We start from the raw sequence: 12,241 nt of genomic DNA, 5'->3' as shown, positions 1-12,241 counted from the left end.
CTCCACGGGCGAATTTCTGCACTACAGATTACTTTGCCATCGTTCTTAGGCGTGAATTCCGCGATGAAATCTGCGAGAACTTGTCCCTTCACCGAGCTCCTAGGTCGGTATCTTATGTCAAACGATCCCAACCGAGTCCCCCATTTGGCAATTCGGCCCGTGAAATCCGATCTCTTCAATAACGACTGTAATGGATACTCGGTGAGGACGAACACCGTGTGAGCCTGGAAGTAATGTGGCAACTTCCTCATGGCGTGCACCAGGGCTAAAACTAACTTCTCCAGAGGCAGGTACCTTGTCTCAGCATCTACCAAGGTTTTGCTTACGTAATACACTGGCATTTGTACCCCTTGGTCCCTTAGCAACACAGCACTTACAGCATGCTCGGTAACTGAGAGGTACATAAACAAATCCTCTCCGGGTTTCGGGGCCGTCAACCTCGGCGCCTTTGCCAAGTATTCCTTCAGTTCTCGGAAAGCCTCATCACATCCCTCGTCCCAACGAAACCCCTTCCACTTCTTCAGAAGTTGATAGAATGGCCGGCAGCGATCGGCAAACTTGGAGATGAATCGGTTCAGGGCGGCTAACATTCCAGTGAGCACTTGCACCTCCTTAGGATTGCTTGGTGGCTTGAGGCGATTGACGGCCTCTATTTGGTCGGGGTTAGCCTCTATTCCCCGAGTGGAGATCAGATAACCTAGGAACTTGCCAGCCCCCACTCCGAAAGTGCACTTTTCGGCATTCAGGCGCAATTTGTGACGCCGTAGTATCTCGAACACTCCCCGAAGGTCTTCTGTATGCTGCCACTCTTCTCTGCTTTTTACCACCATGTCGTCAATATAAACTTCAACTGTGCATCCAATTTTTTCTCGGAACATTCTCGTCATCATACGCTGGTAGGTGGCCCCGGCGTTCTTCAATCCAAACGGCATGACCTCGTAGTGATAGTTTGCGTTCGGGGATATAAATGCTGTCTTTTCTCGGTCCTTAGGCGCTAGGGCGATCTGGTGGTAGCCTTGGAAGGCGTCCAGGAAGCTCATCCTCGGGTGCCCATACGTGGCATCTACTAGCTGATCAATCTTTGGCATTGGGAATGGATCTTTGGGACACGCTCTATTCAAATCGGTGAAGTCCACACAAACTCTCCATTTACCGTTCTTCTTCTTTACTACGACAGTGTTTGCAAGCCATCTCGGGAAGAATATTTCTTTTATGACCCCGGCTTCCTTCAGTCGCTGGACCTCCAGGTTTACTGCGTCGACGTGTTCTTTTGACGCTCTCCTCGGTTTCTGCTTCTTCGGGGGAAATGATGGGTCCACGTTGAGTTTGTAGACAATGAACTCGGGGTCTACGCCGGGCACTTCGTACGGGTTCCACGCGAAAACATCTACGTTTTGCAAAAGGAACAACAACATCTCTACCCTTCCCGGTCATTCATGCTTGTGCCTATCTGAAAATACTTGTCAGTATCTGGAAGAATCTTAACCTTCAGTACCTCTTCGGCCACGTCAGCCCCCACTTCCCCTCGGGGCCTCTGTAATTGCTATGAATCTTCTTTATCGGCTCGCTCAGCTTGTTCGGGTTGTTCACTTTTCCATGTGGCCGCGGTGATAAGGCACTGTCTCGCCATTTGTTGGTTCCTCCTTACTTCGGCAATTCCATACTCGGTAGGAAATTTTACTTTCCCGTGGAGGGTGGACGGGACAGCCTCCATGGCGTGAATCCACGGTCTCCCCAGGATTGCGGTGTACGGCGAGAATGATCGGACTACTATGAAGGTAACTATGACTCCCTTGCCTTCCATATTCACGGGGAGAGAGATTTGACCTTCGGGAATTACGACTCTCCCGTCAAATGAGACTAGCGGCGTGTCATACTTCGCCAAATCTTGGGTCCTTAATCCGAGCCCTTCGAAGAGGTCTGGGTACATGACATCAGCCCCGCTCCCTTGATCAATCATTACCCTCTTCACCAGGAACCCGCCTATTCGGGCCGTGACCACCAAAGCGTCGTCATGGGGTTGGACTGTTCCTTCCAAATCGTCTTCCCCGAACGAGATGTTAAGCCGTCCAACTTTCTTCTTCTTCTCGGCTGGTCCTCCCCCCGTGCAAGCCACTGTCAGTACCCTTTTTGTTGCTGCTGTTCCTCTTGGCGCAGCATGGATGACTTCGATTACCCCCAGTAGAGGCGGGAGGGGGTTCCTTTTCTGTTGGACGCCCTGTCCGGCTTCTCGGTGAACGGAGTCTGCAATGAAGTCTTTCAGGTACCCTGCCTTTACCAGCTGCCCGAGGTGATCCTTTAGTACCCGACACTGCTCGGTGGTGTGTCCCTTGTCTCTGTGGTAGGTGCAGTACAGGTTTTGGTTCCTCCGAGATGGGTCGCCCCCCATTTTGTTTGGCCATCTGAAAAATGGCTCGTTCTTGATCCGCTCCAGGATTTTGTGCATGGGCTCCTTAAATGCCACATTTACCCCTTCGATTTGCACCTCTGGTTCTCGCATTCTGAAGTCTCTCTTTGGTTTTGTCGGCAAAACGCCTTGCCGAGATCTCCCAATTAATGGGGCTTTCCCCCTGCTCTGCAGCCGTTCGTCCTCCAGGCGTTTGTACTCCTCTATGCGCCTCATCAGTTGCCTCATATCCTCGGGGGGTCTTTTTGTCAACGACTCCCGTAACTCAGAGTCTTTGGGGAGTCCCATCCTGAAGGTGCTTGCCGCAATTTTCTCATTCCCTCCACCAATCTCGTTGTAGAGTTCCCAGTATCGGCTGGCATAACTCCGAAGGGTTTCCCCGACCCTCATCTTCATGGAAAGTAGCGCGTCAACCGGCTGTTGCACTCGGCTACATGTCACAAATCTACTGTCAAATTCTTGTATCAGCTCGGCAAAGCTGTGTATGGAGCCTTTTCGTAACCCGTTGAACCATCTCAGGGCCGTTGAACCGAGGCTAGAGGGGAACACTTTACACATCAGTGCATCATTGTGCGCATGCAAAGACATCATGTGGATGTAATGACTGACATGCTCCACGGGGTCTGTCCTCCCCTCATAGGAATTGAATGGCGGTCGCGTGAATCTACTCGGCATGGGGGCCCGTTCAATCTCATCGGAGAATGGAGACCGGGCTGCCATCCGCAAGGCTCTGCTCATGGCGTCCATTGCGGCGTTGTGGTGCTGCCGCTCCTCCGGCGACTCTGATCCTCGGTCATCATATCCATGAGATTGGGAACGGTCCCGTTGATGACGCGCCTCCCGGGAGTGCCGATGTGACTCTTGGGAGCGTGATCGGTCTCGGTATTGTTGCGTACCAGATCGGCCGGAGCCCTCCTCGCCCCGATTCCTCCTTTGTTGGGGGTTGCGGTTCCTTTCGTGGCGCCGATCCCTTACTTCCAGCTCCAAATCCATTACCAACCTGCGTAACCGCTCCAGCTCTCGGTCTCTATCATCATATTGCCGATGCGCCGAGACACCTGAAATCGTCCGGTCTGTTTGGGCCGATCCTTCTCCCAATCCGGACCTTTCCTCTCCTCTTGGATGCTCCCTATCCTCCCGCCGTTTCTGCCTTCTCTCCCTCCACGTCGATCCCCGAGAAGAGCCTATGGAACTGCTCGTGGCACGCCCTCCTGAACGCTCTTCAGACATCTCCCTTGTTTGAGTCTCAATCGAACCACAGCTTCGTAGGAGAGCCCCACGGTGGGCGCCAATTGTAAGAACCAAGTACGAGACTACTGGGCCCTAAATTACTTGGGCTCACAATTTATTTGTAGTGGGTTTGATGATTTCTTACTTTGGGTCGTTCTCGGCAGAGAGACTCAAAGCAACACTCAGTTTTCTCTTTCTTACTTGACTGTTTTCTCTCAGTTTTTCTGAACCACTTCTTCCCCCCAATTTCTTCTATTTATAGCCAAGGTTAGTGGGGAGATTATGATTACAGCCACCGTTAGTGCTACTAAAGGTCCAATATTATTTCGTTAAAGTGGATGTTTAGGTGAGTGGGCGGTGCAGCATTTATAGCCTTGGAACTTGATTCCTGCTTGACCGGTTATGTTCGGCAATTCTGTTTCCCGTGCATATCATGACTTTCCCGGGCACGGCCGATTCGCTTGCCCGGGAAAGTTAAACCGATCGCCTGTTGGAACTCAGACCCCAAAACTTGTTTTCACGTTAAGGCAGTTTCAAGAAGGATGTAAGGTAACTGGACCTTTCCGCTGGGCCTGCACCCAAAACCGGTATGGGCCTGGGCCCAGGGCCTGTACGAGCTTGGGCTTAATGCTGGTATGGGCTTTGGGGTCTCGGTCTCGTACAGTAATATTTATTACTAGTAATAAAATGTGTTGTAATGTAATAGCTAAACCTATTCATTAGTTTGGTTATGAGTTATAACATTAGAATGAAACTTAACATTTATTTTAGGAAATATCTTACTCATACAATTATATCTCTTTAAAAATTATTATTTTTAAATTTAAGAGAGATATGTATTATTTTTTATGATTTTTTATTTTTATAATTATTAGATGTATGGAAAGTTTGTTTATTTGAAAATATATTAAGTTTTGAAATTATTGCACTTACTAAGAAATAGCTAATACAACCTTTTAAAGAGGAATAGTTATTCCTCATTTTGAAGAATAGCTATTCATAAGGAATGACTATTCCTTGTAATAAAAACATGACCAAACTAAAGAATAACTAAACCATAGGAATAACTATTACATTACAGTGTCTATTACAGTCTACCAAATATGCCCTAAGTAGGTAATATGAATCTAGGCATTGATGTGAAAACGAGGTGGAATCGAGTGAGCCTGCTTCACTTAGTAAAACACCATTTAATATGGCCCACACAGAACAGACACCATTCAAAAAAAAAAAAAAAAACAAAGGCCCAGGTCCAAGTCATGGATTAGCTGCTGCCCAGAAATAAGAGTCAGACGAGGGGGCTGCTTGACCATCGGATACCTTCACCGCACCTCTGTTTCCTCTATATATTCCGTCGGAACCAAGTACCAACCCACCCAACAATTACAAAGCCCACAGAATCAGAAAGATAAAGCAAAAAGACGGCGAAGAAAGTGAAAAACCTTTTAACTCTGTACTCAGTGTGCCTATAGAATCCCTTCCCCAGAAAGAGAGAGAGAGAGAGACTGCCTAGGCGCCGCCGTGCCCACCGACGGAGACGACGCCTGTGCCGGTGAGTTTTTGTTTGTTTGTTGGGGTTGTGTTAAATTTTCCTCATTTTGTTGGGTCTGTTTAGTTTTTGTTGTTGTTGGGTTTTTGGGTTATAATTTTTGTTGGGTATGTTCACTCTTAGAGTAATTTGATCATATAAGAAGTTTCTGCTTTAAAGAATTGAGATGTGAGCTCAGGCGTAATCAGCTGGAGTAATTAATTTATGTGATTTGTTAATTTCTTTGGGTTTAAAAACAGTAGATGGAGTTTCTGATCCAAACAATCTAATCATGGTTTAAATAGTTAAAATGGTCCTTTCACAATTTTCACTTTTAGCTGGGACTAAGTTTCTGATGGAAATTTGACCCCAAAAAAGAACTGTTTGTGACGGAAAATAAAAATGGCTTTTTGAGAAGCAAAACTAGTAGTTCAAAGGGGCTTAGTTGCATTTTGTTGCTTAGCTGTGCTCCTAAGTTCTGTAGCTTTATGAGTTTAATACTTGAATTGCTTTGTTTATTTGGGTCATTATCTATGTTTGTGGTGTTAGAACTTGGAACTTGTAACTTTTTTGAACTTTGAAATTTGTCCAAGTTTGTGGTGGTAGAACTTGAGAAGCAAAACTAGTAGTTTCAAAGGGGCTGAATGGCATTTCGTTGCATAGCTGTGCTCCTAAGTTCTGTAGCTTTATGGGTTGTGAATACTTGAATTGCATTGTTTGTTTGGGACATTATCTATGTTTGTGGTTTTAGAACTTCAAACTTGTAACTTTTTTGAACTTTGAACTTTGAGTATGTTTGTGGTGGTAGAACTTGGAACATGTAACTTTGAACTTTGATATTTGATATTTGTCATTTGTTCATGTGTTTGTAATTTGGTACTTAGTTGTTAATTGTTATTTCCTTTTATAAGTAATTTGTGTCAAAATTTACTTTTTTTTTTCCCAATGATTGTTTAACATATATTATGAATTATGATTACTGGTTTTTTTTTTTTCCTTCATACTTTTTGATAGAAAGTAGAATCTTCTGATCCTCGATTGGCTCCACGGCACCCTCTCACCATTCCTGTGTAGAATCTCGATCCTAACAACCATCTGTGACTGCAATGGAATTTGGAGCAGCTTCTTCTAGGGTTCTCAACAGCAATCACTTTTTGTGCCTCATTCCCAATCCAAAAAAATTTCAATCACAGATTGACCTCCCAAGCTTGAATCTTCATCTTCCTTCGAATGCTTCGTTTCAAATTTCCTCCTCAATTTCTCACAGAGATTGCACTTTTAAAGCCACTCTTAAAGACACCAATACCTCCACGCCCACGGTTCATCTCTCTCTCTCTCCCTTATTTTTTAAAATAAATTCATTCGATTTTATTTAATTTGATAATTACATAATTAGTGACGAAATCTTATTTGTATCTTTTTATATTTGGGGTTTTTGGTTGAATTTGTTGTTTCAGGTGAAGAAGATGTCTGGGAATGAATTTGAGCTTTCAAGTTTAACAGCTTTGTCACCATTGGATGGTCGTTATTGGAGTAAAGTTAAGGACTTGGCTCCTTATATGAGCGAATATGGCTTAATCTATTTCCGGGTCTTAGTCGAGGTGCTTCTAATATAAAACTCTTATGGATACCATCGTATCATATTATTGGTTATCAAAATCTATTTGAATATTCTTGTTTTTTTCAACTAACAAGAAATTATATGGGTCACCAATGGAGTGGAAAGACAAGTCTTTTGGGAAATGATGTACCAGGTTGATGGAAATTTGGGTTGATATATATATATATTCGTGTTCAAGACTGTGAACGCAAAGTATTTAAAGAATTACAAGCAATCATATAGAAGACCTACAGTTTTATTCCCTGTCACAAAGTTAATAAATTTATAATCTTTGAAGTTTGGTTTGTTAATATCTATGTACAAATCTCATAGTCTGCCAATCATCTTCATTATTATTAGTTTGTTTTTTGTGACATTCTTTTACATTTTAAAAGTTTGTTCCTAATTTAGATACTGTCTATCAGATTAAATGGTTGCTAAAGCTTTCACAAATTCCTCAAGTCACAGAGGTTCCAAGCTTTAGCGAAGAAGCTCGGTCATATTTACAAGGAGTAATTGATGACTTTAGCATAAATGATGCTTTGGAAATTAAAAATATTGAGAGAGTGACAAATCATGACGTAAAAGCAGTGGAATACTTCTTGAAACAGAAATGCCAATCACATCCGGAGATTGCTGAGGTTGGGACTCACTTCTTTCTAATGAAATCATTGGTGTTTATAGGTTTCATCTTGATGTTTTAGGATTACCTGACCCTACTCTTTCTCATTGTAGGTGCTTGAATTTTTTCATTTTGCTTGCACATCTGAAGACATCAACAATCTTGCCCATGCATTGATGTTGAAAGAAGCAATGCACACTGCCATATTTCCTGTCATGGATGAATTGATTGAGGCAATATGTAACACGGCGAAGGATCATGCTCACATTCCAATGCTCTCTCGCACTCATGGGCAGGTTATATGTTATATCTTGCATAATTTGTTATTTATGCATTATCATGTTATTAGTCACTGAAAGGTTGCAATATTGGCCCATGTCCTTACCTATCAAAAATAAAATATTGGTCCATGTCCTTATGTTTGAAACCAGATTTTTTTGTAAATGTATCTCATAGTATTATCATTTCTCAAAATCATTCAAAGAATTTGACTCTTGTTGTATGAGAGATGGTGATTGAAATTTTGTTTGAAAAGCATGCTGTGATAGAGTCACCATCTTGGTTGATTACTTGATTTATCAATTTGCTTGACTGTGTAGCTATCTTCAATTCTTTTGATTTTTGATCATTTATTCCTTTTATGCTCTGATATTCTTAGATAGATAGATCATATATTTTCTTTATCTACCTTAGCCGGCTTCACCTACAACTTTGGGGAAGGAAATGGCAGTTTTTGCCGTCAGGTTAAGCAGAGAAAGGAGAGATATGTCTCAGATTGAGTTAATGGGCAAGCTTGCTGGTGCAGTTGGAAATTACAATGCACATCTTGTTGCATATCCTGATGTTAAGTGGCCTCAAATTGCTGAAGATTTTGTAAAATCACTTGGATTGAGTTTTAATCCCTATGTCACTCAGGTATGCTTCTTGGGCTTGTTTATTCTTCTTAGTAAAAAACTTATTGTTGGGTTTAATTCTATTCAAATTTTACATTCTCAATTAATTTAATCCATTCATGAATAAAAATTGCTAAATAGAAGAATTATTGTTGCTTTTTAATGCCTTCAATAAACATGTTCAGTAACTGGCTCATGTACTATGTCAACATTAATCCTCAAATATGAAAATTTATACTTTATAAAGAATGAAATAAACCTGTATTGATTCATAAGGATGCATATAATCATGAAAGGTTTAATAATGCAATGATTTTTCTTATTGAATTACTCTGTCTCTTTTGCAGATAGAAACCCATGACTATATGGCAAAACTTTTTCATGCAATTATCCAGTTCAACAATATATTGATCGACTTTGATAGGGATGTATGGAGCTACATATCTTTGGGTTACTTTAAGCAGGTCAGCATCTGATATAAATGACAATATTGAATATGTAGTTCTCCTTTATCCAAGAAAGTGATTGATGAAGTTGGAAATTTTGATCAGACAACTAAGGCTGGTGAGATTGGGTCTTCAACCATGCCTCACAAAGTGAATCCAATTGATTTTGAAAACAGTGAAGGTAATCTTGGTGTGGCTAATGGAGGTCTATCTCATCTAAGCATTAAGTTGCCTATTTCACGTTGGCAGGTAAGAGATACTCCATTTCCATGTAATTTTCCTTTCTTCCATGCACCATTGTCCCTGCTCTAAGTTGTTGCTCTGAGTCCCAAGGTACTTTAAATCCAAAAGTAACTTTAAGCGGCCGCATGTTTGAAGCTGCCAAAGTTATAACACATGTATTACTGTTTGCTGTAAAACTGAATTTGCTCATTAATTTCATGGATTAGTGTTGTTGACATAAACTAAGCCTTCAGGAGCAATTTTTAGCTAGCCATTTCAATTTATTTTACCCTTGTATGGATTTTAAGTTATGGCAATCTAGTTATAGGGTGGCCTTAGTAATAGGTTTCTTGTTTTCTGTTGTATTTGCAGCGTGACTTGACTGATTCAACTGTTCTAAGGAACATGGGTGTAGGATTAGGGCATTCAATTCTTGCTTACAAAAGCACACTACAGGGGATAACAAAGCTTCAGGTATGCAAAATAATTCAGAATTACGCTTGATGTTTTCTGGAAGGTGCACAATCATCTGTGCATAGTGCAGGGGTTATCAAGTAATAGATGGATGTTCTTCTATGGCACATACATATTATGAAAACATTATTGTCATGCATTAATTGTTTTGATGTATGACATGTACATATTATTTAACTCAATAGCTGTCAACTTCATATCACCTGTCACCTGTGTAGCAATCTCTCACTGATGTTCTTCAGTTTTCCAGTGCTATAAATGTTTCGAAGTGGTGGGGAAAATAGCATTGCTTCTTCTATGTTGTGCATTTCACTCTCTTTATTTTTCTTGTGGAATTTGTTTTGAACTCTAGGTCAATGAAGCTCGCTTGAGTGAAGACTTGAACCAGTCATGGGAGGTGCTTGCTGAACCAATACAGACTGTATGTATCTCCATTTTGTGTGTGTTTTTCCATGTATACAACTTGTCCATTTCTGAGGATTTGAGGTTTAGTTACTGCCTAGATCACCCATATTAGTTAATATTCAGTACAATAAGCATTTGCTAATATGTACCAGGAGCATGAGTGCTTTTTTGATGTTCCATGGCATTTGGTCCTTCATTTGTGTTATACCATCTGATTGGAGTGCCTTCGTTATGACATTTAAATGAGTTTATAAAATTTGGTGGGATTGAGTTTCCTCTAGGATGGAAGATATCTTTCCTAGATAATATGTTTAGCTTAAAGCATTAACTCTTCTCTAACCTAGATCTGATGTCCTCATCATTCTCTCAGTACTGTTCTTTTCTTGATTATAGGTTATGCGAAGATATGGGGTTCCTGAACCATACGAGAAGCTTAAGGAGCTAACAAGAGGAAGAGCAGTTACTAAAGAAAGTATAACACAGTTTATTGAAGGGTTAGAATTACCTAAAGAAGCAAAGTCCAATCTGTTGAAGTTGACACCACATACCTACGTGGGAGCGGCTGTTGAATTGGCCAGGACTGTGGATGTAGCCGTGAATTTGGTGAATGGGACGAAGGTCTTTGAAACTCATAGTGTGAAGAGTTGAAGATGATATTTGTTAGTGAAACTGCTTACTAGGTATTGTTGCACCGCTGGATCGAACTTCAGTGCCTGGCTAATCATCAAATAATCAGGTAAAACTGATCAATGGTCTGGTAAAAAATGATTTGCTGGGAATGTTAATTTTGCAGGAAAGAGGGAAAAAGGACAATTTTCTACTGGTTAAAGTATGTAAATTGTAACTGAAAATGATTGTATGTCCTGCATTGAGCAATTGAGGGCTCAAAATTTTGTAGACAATTTTGATGCAAATATAACCATCTTAAATAAGCATGCTGATAATATATAATTTCATCCTCTTTCATTTTGCTTGAAACGTCTCTTGCTGAAATAGGCCAAGGATTTGACTGTTAAATACGGAGTTACCAGGAATGTTACAAAACCAAGACTCTGCATCTGAGTCATGACTATGGAATTGGGTGTGTGGAGTGAATAACCCAAAGATGTATATTTGGGTCAGAAGACATAGACGTTAAGAACATACAAAAAAGAAAAAAGGGCCAGTTTCTGGCTGAAAGAATCACACAAAAAGATTACTTTTTTTTCTTCTTCTATTGACTACTACTAGCACCCACCAATTGGACTGCATTAATTCCTGACTATATGTTTCTGAGAGTATTATTTTATGTTATGTTTACTATGTCAATCAATTATTAATGACCTATATCTATCTACCTTAAAATAATTACTCTTACAACTACTGAGGTAGGAGTGTAGGACATGAAAGTCCATAAGATGATCACTTAAAAATTTCAATAATACTCATCACTGCACATGGAATTTTTTTTAATACTATAAAATTTCTGACAAAATGAAAGCTACAATAACTGGAGACAGGTTCGTCTTCATCATTGCACATGCTACAACGTAACAACGATGATGTTTTCTATAGACCATATCTTGCCAACAAAAATGTAATGGATCAGTACATTCTACTACCACAATTATAGAATTTGATCTCTCAAATCTCAGCAACTTAATAAATAAATTTAGCTGCGGTTGGTTTGACCTATTTATTTATAAATGTATAAGAATATTTAGCTTTTCTTTGTTTCTGCTGGTCACTTTAGCTTCTTGCTGAAATGAGTCAAAACTAGAGAGGAGCCTCCGAGGTCTAGGCCACTTAATCTCATTAATATGTTTTAATCAAATTTCCATTTTCTTTTTGGGACAAATTTCCATTTTCTTAAGATACCATTAAATTAAGTTTATTGATCCAATATATTAACATTTTTGTTCCTCTTAACATTTAAACAGATTTATAGAAAGTTATAACTTATTAAAAACCTCATTTCTCATTAATAATTATTTTTAAAAGTGATAAATAAGTATATTTATTACATTTTCTTTTTAAGTTTACTTCTTGACAGCTAAATATATTAATTAATTGATAATTCTAGCCAAGTAAAATATATATATATATATATAATTTTTTTTTTCGGGTGCAAACAAAATCACACAATAGTGTCCAAAAGGATACTGGACTGGTGGTCCTGGTATTATTTAGGAATATGTAGTTATGTACTAAAAATAAAAGAAATGAAGGAAATGGGGAATAAGTACTAGAAAAACAAGAAAGCGACTCATTCCTAAGGAGACAAAGTTTTATCATCACAAGTCGCATTCAATCCATTGCGTTTGATTAATCATATGATTTACTAATTTATTAAATAAGTTATATGATTGTTAAATGGGTCTAATAATTAACATTAGACACAGATACTTTATATATATATATATATATATATATAT

General features: G+C 40.0%; 1 protein-coding gene across 1 annotated transcript; it reads left to right on the top strand.

The window, feature by feature from the left end:
- Positions 1 to 4,987: 4,987 nt before the first annotated feature.
- LOC126697646 (uncharacterized) lies at positions 4,988 to 10,805 on the top strand. Its single transcript, XM_050394717.1, has 11 exons — positions 4,988 to 5,189; positions 6,180 to 6,484; positions 6,623 to 6,766; positions 7,191 to 7,406; positions 7,501 to 7,683; positions 8,081 to 8,302; positions 8,628 to 8,744; positions 8,832 to 8,975; positions 9,321 to 9,422; positions 9,775 to 9,843; positions 10,221 to 10,805. Exons 2-11 carry the CDS (start codon positions 6,272 to 6,274, stop codon positions 10,473 to 10,475), a joined length of 1,665 nt encoding a protein of 554 aa, XP_050250674.1. The 5' UTR covers positions 4,988 to 5,189; positions 6,180 to 6,271; the 3' UTR covers positions 10,476 to 10,805.
- The last annotated feature ends 1,436 nt before the right edge of the window (positions 10,806 to 12,241 follow it).

Source organism: Quercus robur, chromosome 8 (genome assembly GCF_932294415.1).
Source record: "Quercus robur chromosome 8, dhQueRobu3.1, whole genome shotgun sequence".
In the NCBI taxonomy this organism is placed as follows: Eukaryota; Viridiplantae; Streptophyta; class Magnoliopsida; order Fagales; family Fagaceae; genus Quercus; species Quercus robur.
Note: the sequence above shows the minus strand (reverse complement) of the source record. Positions and strands in the feature narration are given on the sequence as shown.